This window comes from Somniosus microcephalus, chromosome 31, assembly GCF_052327205.1.
Source record: "Somniosus microcephalus isolate GS21.2 chromosome 31, FLI_Smic_1.0, whole genome shotgun sequence".
NCBI lineage: Eukaryota > Metazoa > Chordata > Chondrichthyes > Squaliformes > Somniosidae > Somniosus > Somniosus microcephalus.
In genome coordinates, this window is record NC_141017.1 from 27,373,635 (window position 1) to 27,387,862 (window position 14,228).

The 14,228-nt window shown below is 48.8% G+C and overlaps 1 protein-coding gene across 1 annotated transcript; it reads right to left on the minus strand.

The window, feature by feature from the left end:
- Positions 1-6,503: 6,503 nt before the first annotated feature.
- On the minus strand, positions 6,504-14,228 carry swsap1 (SWIM-type zinc finger 7 associated protein 1). The gene is made up of 2 exons (XM_085971674.1): positions 13,713-14,228; positions 6,504-10,966 (listed from the first exon to the last, which is right to left on the minus strand). The coding sequence occupies exons 1-2, from the start codon at positions 14,217-14,219 to the stop codon at positions 10,658-10,660; spliced, it is 816 nt and encodes a 271-aa protein (XP_085827800.1). The 5' UTR covers positions 14,220-14,228; the 3' UTR covers positions 6,504-10,657.

The following is a 14,228-nucleotide window of genomic DNA, read 5'->3' on the forward strand; positions in this document are numbered from 1 at the left end:
CTTGGGTTGACGTGCGCTCCTTGCGCTTGGCTTCCGCTTGCTCCCGGCGAAGAGACTCGAGGTGTTCAGAGCCTTCCCGGATGCTTCTCCTCCACTTTGTGCGGTCTTGGGCCAGGGATTCCCAGGTGCCGGTGGGGATGTTGCACTTTTTCAAGGAGGCTTTCAGGGTGTCCTTGAAGCATTTCCTCTGCCCACCTGGGGCTCTCTTGCTGTGCCGGAGCTCCGAGTAGAGCGCTTGTTTTGGGAGTTTCGTATCAGGCATGCGGACGATGTGACCCCTCCATCGGAGCTGATCGAGCGTGGTCAAAGCTTCGATGCTGGGGATGTGTCCTGAGCGAGAACACCGACATTGGTGCGCCTATCTTGCCAATGGATTTGCAGGATCTTGCGCAGGCAGCGTTGGTGGTACCTCTCCAGTGCTTTGAGGTGCCTGCTGTACAAGGTCCATGTCTCTGAAGCATACAGGAGGGCGGGTATCACTACTGCTCTGTAGACCATGAGCTTGGTGCTGGGTTTGAGTTCCTGGTCTTCAAGCACTTTCTTCCTCAGGCGACCGAAGGCTGCACTGGCACACTGAAGGCGGTGTTGGACTTCGTCATCGACGTCTGCCCTTGTTGACAGTAAGCTCCCGAGGTATGGAAAGTGGCCCACGTTGTCCAAGGCCTTGTCGTGGATTTTGATAGTCGGGGGGTAGTACTGTGTGGCGGGGGCAGGTTGGTAGAGGACCTTTGTCTTACGGATGTTTAGTGTTTAGATGTTTACGGTCGATTAGGCTTATACTCGCCAGAATTTAGAAGAATGAGAGGGGATCTCATTGAAACTTATAAAATTCTAACAGGACTAGACACTAGATGCAGGAAGGATGTTCCCGATGGTCGAGGAGACCAGAACCAGGGGTCACAGCCTAAGGATAAGGGGTAAGCCATTTAGGACTGAGATAAGGAGGAATTTCTTCACCCAGAGAGTGGTGAACCTGTGGAATTCTCTACCACAGAAGGCAGTTGAGGCCAACTTATTAAATATATTCAAGAAGGAGTTAGATATATTTCTTAAAGCTAAAGGGATCAAGGGCTATGGAGAGAAAGCAGGGACAGGGTACTGAATTTGGATGATCAGCCATGATCTCATTAAATGGCGGAACAGGCTCGAGGGGCCGAATGGCCTACTCCTGCTCCTATCTTCTATGTTTCTATGTAAGGCCCATACTCTCGTATGCTTCGGTGAAGGTATTAACTATGGTTTGGAGTTCGACCTCCGAGTGTGCGCAGACGCAAGCGTCGTCTGCTTACTGTAATTCAACGACAGAGGATGGGACGACCTTAGATCTGGACTGGAGGCGACGGAGGTGGAACGGTTTCCCGTTTGTTCTGTAGATTAGCTCCACTCCATTTACTACATGCAGGAACGTGACTCAATAGTTTAAATCCTTCCCTTTCTGGGCCCGGGTGATTGATTGGCATTGCATTAACAATGATCACGTTGTTAAAAGGGCACTCACACCGTTAATGATGAGCCCTAGCTTTCTGCGGGGCATTTAGCGGGCAATTAATGGGCAAATCCAGCAAGTTCTTAAAAATAACTGGGAGGCTGAGGGTGCGATGTCGTTTCTGCGCATCAAACGGCGGAGCGGCGTTAACCGATCAGCAAATATTGGAGATTCGCAGCTCACGGTATATCTCTTAATTCCCTGAACCTGCACCTCATAGAATCATAAAATAATACAGCACAGAAAGCGGCCATTCGGCCCATCGTTTTATGTGCGTAGTTAACAAGATCTGGCCCTTCACCTTTTCCTACGTTTCTCGTCTTACTCGCCCGTATCCTTTCTGAATGTCCTGTTTACCTTCTATTCATTTTTGTACTAATTTAGGGAAATGTGCCTCCTCGGCCCAGCCAATTCTGCTGTCCCGATGGCTTAATGCACCGCTGGGTGTGGTGCTGATCCCAAAGAACGGATGGTTCCAAGTCCAATCCTTGGTCCGTGCCCATTTGGCTTGCTGCAACTGGAGCAGATTTTGGGGTTGCGGCGTTTAGCTGTCAGGTCCCCTGGGATTAGGGGAGGGAAGAATCAGCCAAGTTTCCTGTTCCCGACACCAGCTAGCTTCTCCCGTTGGATAGTGTCGTGAATCTTATCATTCATGAAGAAATGACTCATGAAGTAACACTGGGTGGCCAGCTGGTGGCGCCGTCCAAGGAGTATAAATACTTGGGCGTGGGCCCAGCTTGCCCAGGACGTTTTTGTAACCAGGAACTAGTGATGTAACTAGAATCTCATGGTTGTGAAACTGTGGATTAAAGCCTTGTTTTATACTCAAATCAAGTGCCCAGTAGTTTTCTTATGTCAGGTAGTGTGCTTGTTAGGAAGTGGGATGAGGCTGGGATTAGACTCGGTCGAGTGGACCACTCACACTCACTGCCTGGGCTCACACACGAGGAACAGATACTTTGCTGAGGTACTGGGATCAATTGGTTCCTGTGGAGCACTATCCCTTTAAGAGAAAGCAGGGGAGAAACTCATGAGGCTGTGATAGATGCTCCATTGTCTCGGAGTCAGGCACGCTGGCACAGTCAACGGTGAACCCAGTTGCTGTGAAGAGACTGGATGGCGCCCTCCCCACCAACGTGGAGTGTCAATGAAAAATCAGCAGACGAGTCGACCCGAGGTGTTTATCACACAAGAACAGAAGAAATAGAAGCAGGAGTTGGCCATACGGCCCCTCGAGCCTGCTCCGCCATTCAGTAAGGTCATGGCTGAACTTCTGCATCTACTCCACTTCCCCGCCCGCTCCCTCACATCCCTTGATTCCCTTAGTGCCTAAAAATAAGAACATTAAAACATAAGAAATAGGAGCAGGAGAAGGCCATACGGCCCCTTGAGCCTGCTCCGCCATTTAATGAGATCATGGCTGATCTGATCTTTGCCTCAACGCCACTTTCCCGCCCGCTCCCCATAACCCTTGACTCCCTTGTAGCTCAAAAATCTGTCTTTCTTCGCCTTGAATATATTCAATGACTCCGCCTCCACAGCTCTCTGGGGTAGAGAATTCCAAAGATTCACGACCCTCTGAGAGAAGAAATTCCTCCTCATCTCCGTCTTAAATGGGCGACCCCTTATTCTGAAACTATGCCCCCTAGTTCTAGATTCCCCACGAGGGGAAACATCCTCTCTGCATCTACCCTGTCAATCCCCCTCAGAATCTTATATGTTTCAATAAGATCACCTCTCATTCTCCTAAACTCCAATGAGTATCGGCCCAACCTGCTCAACCTTTCCTCATAAGACAACCCCTTCATCTCAGGAATCAACCTCGTGAACCTTCTCTGAACTGCCTCCAATGCAAGTATATCCTTCCTTAAATAAGGAGACCAAAACTGTACGCAGTACTCCAGGTGTGGTCTCATCAACGCCCTGCACAGTTGTAGCAGGACTTCCCTACTTTTATACTCCAACCCCCTTGCAATAAAGGCCAACATCCCATTTGCCTTCCTAATTACTTGCTGTACCTGCGTGCTAACTTTTTGTTTCATGTACGAGGACACCCAGATCCCTCTGTACAGCAGCATTATGTAGTCTCTCTCCATTTAAATAATATTTTGCTTGTCTATTCTTCCTACCAAAGTGGATAACCCCACATTTTCCCACATTATACTCCATCTGCCAAATTTTTGCCCACTCACTTAACCTATCTATATCCCTTTGCAAGTATATGTGTTAGCCGTGGCTCAGTGGGCAGCACACTCACTCTCTGGGTCAGAAGGTTGTGGGTTCATAGTCCCACTCCAGGGACTTGAGCACATAAAGCTAGGCTGACACTCCAGTGCAGTGCTGAGGGAGTGCTGCACTGTCGGTGGTGCCGTCTTTCGGATGAGACGTTAAACCGAGGCCCTGTCTGCTCTCTCGGGTGGACGTAAAACATCCCATGGCACTGTTTCGGAGAAGAGCAGGGGGAGTTCTCCCTGGTGTTCCTGGTTGATATTTGTCCCTTAATCAACAGATTAGCTGGTCATTATCACATTGCTGTTTGTGGGAGCTTGCTGTGTGCAAATTGCCTGCTACATTACAACAGTGACTACACTTCAAAAAAAAAGTACTTCATTGGCTGTAAAGTGCTTTGAGACATCTGGTGGTTGTGAAAGGCGCTATAGAAATGCAAGACTTTCTTTTTTACTAATATACTCATTGACTGAGCAGTCACAGCCCTCTGGGGTAGAGAATTCCAAAGAGTCACAACCCTCCGAGTGAAGAAATTTCTCCTCATCTCAGCCACATTTCCTCGTGGCTGGCATAGAGTGTTGCCAGCAATGGTTCTCTAGCTGGGACCAAAGGTGAGACCAAAAGATGGGGGGAAAAACATTTAAAAAAAGAAAATGCTCATGAGCATTTGAAAAGAAGGCTGCTCTGTCCTCGTAAGCGTACACTGCTTGTTTTTATACAAGGGCTTGGAACGCTGGGGGACTCTCATCTACTGTACACAAGCTGAACTTGGATGGGCGCCAAAATGCAACTGTGTTCATGCGCGTGATAAGTTTATCTCTTCCCAGTCAGTCATGTGTGAGCTGAGGATGCTTATCTCCCTTTGAATTTGTGACTTACTGTCCCAAATACTTGTCACGACGATAAGATTAGAGGTGGCTTCTCCGCACTTCTGCTGGCTTGCTGGCGCGAAAGAGGTGCCTTTTCAGAGAAATTCACATCCGTTGGTGTTCCTGGGCAGCCACAAAGAAGAAACGCACACACATCTCGTCTGTGAGTTCTTGCCCAGTGGGAAGGACCAGTTGCAATAACATTAGTCGACCTCTCGTGGCCATTGCACATGGCGAGTCAAGACCACATGTGGTCCTCAGGTCAACTGGAATGAATTGGGCCAGGGCGCACAGAACTAGTTCAGTCCCCATTTTAAAGCCCTACATGCTGCGCTTATTTTTATATTTCCCATTATAAATTCCTGTGCCCACATTTACAATGGAAACTCTGTCTGTGTAAACTTGGCAACCATTCTCCCAGTGGTGACACTGCAGTTTAACTGGAGCCCAGGACCATGTGGTGTCTTGATGTAGGCTGGGGTCATAGATGAGAACAACAACTTTTATTTATACACCATTAAAAGTTGCAACACAGCTTAGCAAGGCCATTAAAAAAGCAAACCAAGCATGAGGGTTTATTTCTAGAGGGATAGAATTGAAAAGTAGGGAAGTTATGCTAAACCTGTATCGAACCTTGGTTAGACCACACTTGGAATACTGCGTACAGTTCTGGTCGCCATATTATAAAAAGGATATAGAGGCACTGGAGAGGGTGCAGAGAAGATTTACAAGGATGATACCAGAAATGCGAGGGTAAACATATCAGGAAAGGATGAACAGGCTGGGTCTCTTTTCTCCTGAAAAAAGGCTGAGAGGTGACCTAATAGAGGTCTTTAAAATTATGAAAGGTTTTGATAGAGTGGATACAGAGAGAGTGTTTCCACTTGTGGGGAAGAGCATAACTAGAGGCCATCAATATAAGATAATCACCAAGAAATCCAATAGGGAATTCAGAAGAAACTTCTTTACCCAGAGAGTGGTGAGAATGTGGAACTCGCTACCACAGGGAGTGGTTGAAGCGAATAGTATAGATACATTTAAGGGGAGGCTAGACAAGCATATGAGGGAGAAGGGAATAGAGGGTTATGCTGATAGATTTAGATGAGGAAAGACGGGAGGAGGCCTGAGTGGAGAATAAACGCCGGCATGGACTGGTTGGGCCGAATGGCCTGTTTCTGTGCCGTATATCCGATGTAATCCTATGTAACCTTTAACGTAGTAAAACGACCCAAGACGCTTCACAGGAGTGTTATCCAACAAAATTTGACACATAATGAGATATTAGGTCAGATGACCAAAAGCTTGGTAAAAGAGGTAGGTTTTAAAGAGCGTCAAAGGAGAGAGCGAGGCGGAGAGGTTTACCGAGGAAATTCCAGAGCTTAGGGCCGAGGCAGCTGAAGGCACGGCCGCCAATGGCAGAGCGATGGAAATCGGGGATGCGCAAGAGGCCAGAATTGGAGGAGCGCAGGGATCTCGGGGGCGGTTGTGGGGCTGGAGGAGTTTGCAGAGATAGGGAGGGGCGAGGCCACGGAGAGATTTGAACACAAAGATGAGAATTTTAAAATTGAGGTGTTGCTCATGTCGGTCAGCGAGCACAGGGGTGGTGGGTGAACGAGACTTGGTGCGAGCTACAACGGTTGTGGAATTGGAATCCCAATTCTTTGAGCGTTGAGAGGGTTCCCACCAGTGCGAAGGGATGTGTCTCAGAGAGGGAGCTAAAGATTACCCCAGGAACGGAAATGAATAGCAGACATCAGTCCCAGCACCAGTCTCTGATCGGGAACAGAGTAGGGGCGGCAATTTAAACTGGGTATTCACTGATGGACCCTAACCTCTGGTGATGTCCCTTATAGGAACTACTAATGCCAGTTCCCCCCTGTGCTGAGGGGATTTTCCTAGTGTGTCATCATTGAATGTTGGGCTTTAGTAAGCAGAGATTCCCTGGTGCTTCCCAGCAAAGTGGGGGAGGATACAGATTGACAAATATCAACACAAAAAACAACTTTCAACACATTTTTATACCATAAGCAGACTCTGTTCAAACAGTAATATCAAACAACAATTCTGTAACAAGACTTTAAATAACTTTAAAAAGCATAACTCATTTGTTTTCATTCAAACATCAGCTTAGAGAAAACTGTAAACATTTCTTTATTTCCCCCCCACCCACCATCTCCTTCGAATACATTGATCAGCCGCCCTCCAGTTCCTCGAGCAAAGCACCACACTGCATCGTTGAGCCCAGTCAGTGAGCATCAGCAGGCTGTTCGACCATGAGGGTCATTACAGCTCAGCCTGACCATCTTCTCACCCGCTGTGCGCACACAAGCACTTCCAGTCGGGGATCGCCGCCTGGCAATCAGAAACCGGGAAGCAAGTTTTCCCTCCCTAACCCAGGAAAAATGTACTGCCCCAATCTCACTACCCACCCGCACCCCCTCCAGGCCGCGATCACCTGACTCAGCACAGACCAAATCGAACCTGCGACCTTCCTAATCTGTACGGCTCGGCTATTGACTAGACTCACAGCCATCCGGGATGCAACTGAACTTCTGCATCGCAGAGGGAACTATTCACTGCAATGAAAGTGTGAATGGCGCAACATCCCCTTGATTCACCAGGGTGCTGTGTTGCAGAACCGCAAGGCCCAGGTCTGTCTTGGCCAATCTCTGACACAATGGCCTGAGGGTATGGTGGGCACGAGTCCCGAGATGGGCGGTGAACTCCAGGGAGTCTGGGACCCGCAGGCCCGGCTAATCTGACCGGCAGAGCTTCATTTCCGGAAATTTTTCCGGGGTCCCGCCCGGACCCAATACCTGGCTGGTGGGCGGGAGCGGGAATTCGAGCGGCAGGAGGCTGCATCCGGGGGCCCATGGGAAAGGTCCCCGGCCATCAGTGAGGTGATGGGGTTCTGGAGGTGATCTCGGGGCAAAGGAGGCCCAAGGCTTCCTCCTGAGGCCTGGAGGAGCACTCCCTGGGCCTAGAATTAAATTTACCTGCCTGGGCTTCTTCTGGGCCGCGATCCGCCTCCCGACAGGTCTGGCCTGACGGAGAACCCGTCGCTGCTCCCCCTTTCCCCAGCTCAGGCCCCCGGCTAATATCATCGGGACCCGATCTACAACTTTAAAGAAGGATCCCTCGGCCTTCCAGTGGGTGTCCCGCTCGCCTGCTCAAAGGAGCAGGTTAAGATCGCGGGCACGGCGGAAAGGCAGCGGGATCAGAGGGGTAAGTGACCGCCCTCATCTTAACTGTTGTTCCCGCGCCCCCCCCCCACCCCCGGCCCAGTTTCTGCCAGGCGAGAGGAGTTAAATCGGGGTCAGTGGATGCGAGACCTTGGTGGTCAGATACTTCCCCACAGTGAAGGAGAAAGAAAAATGACTGGCCTAACCTTATTTGCCAAGGGCTGGGAGTAAAAGTACTCTCTGCGGCCTTGTTTGGGGAACGATGGATAAGGACCTTGGGGACGAGAGGATCAAGGATCAACACAATAGCCCGAGTTATAGAAAGAAACAAAACTTGTAATTATGTGGCATCTTTCATGTCCTCAGGATGTCCCAAAGGGCTTCAGAGCCAATGAACTGCTTTGGAAGTAATGATATAGGGTATTGCGCTCTGTTTGTGACAATCATTCCTTTACCTCTGACCCTCAGAACCCCATACATGGCAGATGCAGTATAACGTGAATAAGTGTGAAGTTATCCACTTTGGTAGGAAAAACAGAAAGGTAGAGTATTATTTAAATGGTGATAGATTGGGAAATGTTGATGTACAAAGGGACCTGGGTGTCCTTGTACACCAGTCACTGAATGCAAACATGTAGGTGCAGCAAGCAGTTAGGAAGGCAAATGGTATGTTGGCCTTCATTGCAAGAGGATTTGAGTACAGGAGCAAGGATGTCTTACTACAGTCATACAGGGCCTTGGTGAGACCACACCTGGAATACTGTGTGCAGTTTTGGTCTCCTTACCTAAGAAAGGATATACTTGCCATAGAGGGAGTGCAGCGAAGGTTCACCAGACTGATTCCTGGGAAGGCGGGACTGTCGTATGAGGAGAGATTGGGTCGACTAGAGTTTAGAAGAATGAGAGGGGATCTCATTGAAACGTATAAAATTCTGACAGGGCTAGACAGACTGGATGCAGGAAGGATGTTTTCCCTGGCTGGCGGGGTGTCTAGAACGAGGGGTCACAGTCTCAGGATACGGGGTAGGACATTTAGGACTGAGATGAGGAGAAATTTCTTCACTCAGAGGGTGGTGAACCTGTGGAATTCTGTACAACAGAAGGCTGTGGAGGCCAAGTCACTGAATATATTTAAGAAGGAGATGGATAGATTTCTAGACACAAAAGGCATCAAGGGGTATGGGGAGAGAGCGGGAATATGGTATTGAGATAGAGGATCAGCCATGATCATATTGAATGGTGGAGCAGGCTCGAAGGGCCGAATGGCCTACTCCTGCTCCTATTTTTCTATTTTGATATCCTTTTGTGCTGCACAGCCAAGATATTTTCTTTACCGGACTGGTGCGGAACTTGACCGGGACTTCGGCCCCGTGTGAAAGGAGGGTCTGAGTTGCAACCTGAAAAGCCGAAAGCACCCGAAGGACTTAAGACTTTGCCCGCCAAAGGTCACTGGAAGCTGAGGCCTCCGCCCGACGGTCTGCCACTGTGACGCTGCAGGAACTCTACCGGGAGAGGCCCTCAAGTCAGCTCAGAGAGCACAGCTCCATCCAGTGGAGGCCGAGATGTACAGCATTTAACTCTCTGCACAGTGTCTCTTCTCTATTCGAACCTTCGAAAAAAAAACGTCAGAGAATAGGCCATTTAGCTCATTGAAGATCTCTCTTGTAATCTCAATTATAATATCCAACAGCACGAATGTTGTGATTATGTTGTTTGGCAATGTTTATCAGTAGCTATGTTTCTCCTCATAATTGTTCTATATTTAATTTTACACACATTTAAATCAAGCAAAAACTTTCCTGGCTTGGTGTGAAATATTTAACTTCTTGACGTCATTTAATATTTTCTTTCCCAGCACGGTGGCATAGTGGTTAGCAATGTGCCTCACAGCGCCAGGGACCTGGGTTCGAATCCGGCCTCGGGTGACTGTGTGGAGTTTGCACATTCTCCCCATGTTTGCGTGGGTTTCCTCCGGGTGCTCCGGTTTCCTCCCACAGTCCAAAGATGTGTGGGTTAGGTTGATTGGCTATGATAAAAAAAATTGACCCTTAGTGTTAGGGGGATTAAATATGTGGGGTTACGGGGATAGGGTGGGATATGTGTTGGTGTAGGGGTTACGGGGATCGGGTGGGATATGTGTCGGTGCAGGCTCGATGGGCCGAAATGGCCTCTATCTGCACTGTGGGGTTTCTGTGATTCTGTGATTCCCGAGGTTAGGGTCCCTCCACTCACCCACCTAAACCGTTGGTCACTGGTTTCTTTCATTTTACCTCACGGTCAACTTACATTTTTTTAAACACTGAACTTTGGAGGCCTGCCTGACATGGAAGGGTGACCTGGTAAAAGTATTCAAGACCCTAAAGTGTAAACGTCAATATGTTGTACAGAGCCATAGATTCTCCAAGAGGGTATAGGCTCAAACTTAGCAGCAAGAGCGTGTCAGCCATGGCTCAGTGGGCAGCACTCTCACCTCTGAGTCAGATGGCCGTAAGTTCAAGCCCCACTCCAGAAATTCGAGCACAAATATCTAGGCACTGTCGGAGGTGCCGTCTTTCGGATGCAATGTTAAACCGAGGCCCTGCCTACTCTCTCAGGTGGATGTAAAAGATCCCAAGGCACTATTTGAAGACGAGTAGGGGAGTTCTCCCCAGTGTCCTGTTGAACATTTTTCCACTCAACCGACAACTTTTTAGTCCACCCGAGAGCGCCTCGGTCTAACGTCTCATCCGAAGGACGGCCCCTCCGACAGAGCAGAGTTTGGAATAACATGCCAAGTAGGGCAGTGGAGACGAAGACATTAGGTGCATTGGAAATGCATTTGGACACTAATAGAAGGGTGAGCTTTGATGAGACTTGATTGTTCTCACGCCCTTACGAAAACAGATTGTAAATTAGTTGAATGTTCCTTCCTCTAATCCCCATGCGTCCCGTGTCTCTTCACTTTCCCTCTTCTGTCTTGTTACAGGATGGATTCTTGTCACATTATCCGCTTCATAAATCAGCTCCCAGGCACAGTCCTCCGCGCTTTGTGGCGCACATGTCCCTTGGGGCTCATTTTTCACCAACCCGCAAAACGAAATGAGGTAACTCTGAGCCCCTTCCGATTTATACAGCTCCTCTTTCACCACACACTTGGCTGGGAAATAGCGCTCGATTATCTGCAGGCCCATATCAGCCACGGTCTCCTCCTGAGTTAGCGCCTAAAGAGTTAAAAACGAAAGAAACTCATCAGTCTGTGTGCACGCTAATAATAAAAGAGCAGTAAGCAGGCTTCGATCTCTGGTTTGTGTAGCAATAGCTGAACTCAGGTACAGGGGCATTGTCATTAGCCCCTCTTTCCCCCTGGATTGCCGAAATGGCTCGTTAGCCAATGCAGAGGGCCTCCAGAATCAACCACGTCACGTGGACTGGCGTCACGTGTAAAACGACAACTTGCATTTATATAGCACCTTTAACGTAGTAAAACGTCCCGAGGAGCGATTATCAAACATAATTTGACACCGAGCCACATAAGGAGATATTAGGACAGATGATCAAAAGCTTGGTCAAAGAGGTAGGTTGTGAGCAGCATCTTAAAGGAGGAGAGAGGAGTAGAGAGGCGGAGAGGTTTAGGGAGGGAATTCCAGAGCTTAGGGCCTCGGCAACAGAAGGCACGGCCGCCGATGGTGGAGCCGAAGAAAATCAGGAATGCTCAAGAGGGCAGAATTGGAGGAGCGCAGAGATCTCGGAGGGTTGTGGGGCTGGAGGAGGTTACAGAGATAGGGAGGGGCGAGGCCCTGGAGGAATTTGAAATCAAGGATGTTGACATTGTTTTTTTCCCCCAACAGCTCTACTGGTCGTTTTTTCCCGGTGCTAGATTCATTAAAGGCAGGTTCACTTGCTTATGGTGGAAATTGAACTCACGACCTCCATAATGTTAGTCCAGTACCATAACCACAACACCATCATATACTCATGAAAGGTCATCGACTGGAAACGTTAACTCTGTTTCTCTCTCCACTGATGCTGCCTGACGAAAGTATTTTCCAGAATTTTCTGTCCATAGATCATACCCTAAATTGTGTCCTGAGCTTTCTGATACCTTATCCTAGTGGGCTGCTGATAGGAACAGGAGTAGACCATTCAGCCCCTCGAGCCTGCTCCGCCATTTAACTGGATCATGGCTGATCTGTACCTCAACTCCTTTTACCCACCTTTGCTCCATACCCCTTGACACCCTTGCCCAACAAAAGATCTCAAATCTTGACATTTTCAATTCACCCAGCATCCACCGCCTTTTGGGGGAGGTATGGGGCAGCGGGATTTCAGTCCATTGACCTGGGGGCATCAGTTATTGAAGTTTTCAATGAACTTCCATCAAAGCAAAAACTCAACTTCAATCCCACCCCCTGCCCCAAGTCCCACCTCTCGCCTTAGGCTCCAGTGCAGTACTTAGGGAGTGCTGCACTGTCGGAGGTGCCGTCTTTCAGTTGAGACGTTAAACCGAGGCCCCGTCTGCTCTCAATTCAATTCAATTCAAATCGCTTTATTGGCATGACAAGGTACATCTTATGTTGCCAAAGCATCGAAAAACATTTATGGTTGAACACATAAATGCAGATCTATCCATACATTGTATAAACAGATATATCCCTGAGTGTATAAATATACATTCATATAATTTGTATATACTCTTTTCTTAGATTTAATGGTTGTCCCTCTGTTTATGGCAAGCTGTAACATAGTGTGCCGCTAAGGTTACACAATTTCTCTGTTCCCCTAGTAGGTATGGGAGTTTTTGGTCGTCATTCAAATTTCTGAATTCTCAGCTGGATGTAAAAGCTCCCACGGCACTATTTGGAAGAAGAGCAGGGGAGTTCTCCCCGGTGTCCTGGCCCAATATTTATCCCTCAACCAACATCACTAAAACAGATTATCTGATCATTATCTCATTGCTGTTTGTGGGAGCTTGCTGTGCGCAAATTGGTTTCCTACATTACAACAGTGACTACACTTCAAAAAGTACTTCATTGGCTGTAAAGCGCTTTGGGACGTCCTGAGGTCGTGAGAGGTGCTATGGAAATGCAAGTCTTTCTTTCTTATTAATTCCGCTCACCCTGTTGCATCTCTTTCACCCTCTAATTCTATTCTCTTCCTATTCTTTCTCCCTTTTTTTAAAATTCTAGCTGTGGCTTTACTCATTTCCTCACTATAATGTCATCGTTTCCACATTTTCCCATTTTCTTTTATTACATTTAAAATCTTTCGCTAACCTGCTGTTCCATCTCCCTGCCCCCACCATCCATGCATAAGATCTAAAAGTTGTCGTTTGATTGTTTAAAAGCAACTCTGAGGACATTCCCCCTGCCCCAGTCTTGTTTTCGAGTTGACAAACTTTTAAGGGAAAGTTTTAAAATGGAGTAGAGAAAGACTTGAATTTCTATAGCGCCTTTCACGACCACCGGATGTTCCAAAGCTCTTTACAGCCAATGAAGCACTTTTGAAGTGTAGTCACTGTTGTAATGTGGGAAACGCAGCAGCCAATTTGCGCACAGCAAGATCCCACAAACAGCAATGTGATAATGGCCAGATCATCTGTTTTTTTAGTGATGTTGATTGAGGGATAAATATTGGCCACAGGACACCGGGGAGAACTCCCCTGCTCTTCTCCGAAATAGTGCCGCGGGATCTTTTACATCCACCCGGGAGAGCAGACGGGGCCTCGGTTTAACGTCTCATCCGAAAGACGGCACCTCCGACAGTGCGGCGCTCCCTCGGCACAGCTTAGATTTTTGTGCTCAAATCTCTGGAGTGGGATTTGAACAGACAACCTTCTGCCTCAGTGCTCCCTACTGAGCCACTGGTTGACCCCAAGAGGGCAAAAAAACCAGAATGTTCAAAACCTAATTGGGATAAAAATGCAAAAATCATCAATCACAGTTTGGGAAGATGTTAACTTTCCTGCACCTTCAGTGTTACAATGACCTGGCACTCTGCGGTGGGTCGCAACTTCTGGGAGACCCAGGCAGCGCTGTCCCGGAGCAAGGCAGCGATCAGCGCCGCCTGTGCAGCCCGGTCCTGCCCGCAGACGCCCTGCAGGTAATGGTCCAGCCCGTCCAGCAGAATGAGAGAAGGCAGACTGCCCGGGCTTTCGTGCAAAGACGCCAACACCTCCAGCAGCTCCTCCGCCGACCTGGGGTAGGCGAACTGGATCCTCCGGAGGCTTCGGGGCTCCAGGCGCAGCAGAGGCGCGGGTAGCGCCTGGACTGGGCTGGGGGCCAGGAAGAGCACACGCCCGCCCTCCTGGTCGGCGGCTGAGGCTGCAGCCAGGAAGAGGAGGGCGCTCCTGCCGCAGGACTGCTCCCCCAGCAGCAGGCAAGCCCCCAGATCCGCTGTGTCCCAATCCCCAGCCGCATCTGCCCCGAGAGCTCCAGCACTGAAGGATCTGAGGACCTCCAGTAAAACTCCAGCCATCCTCACTGA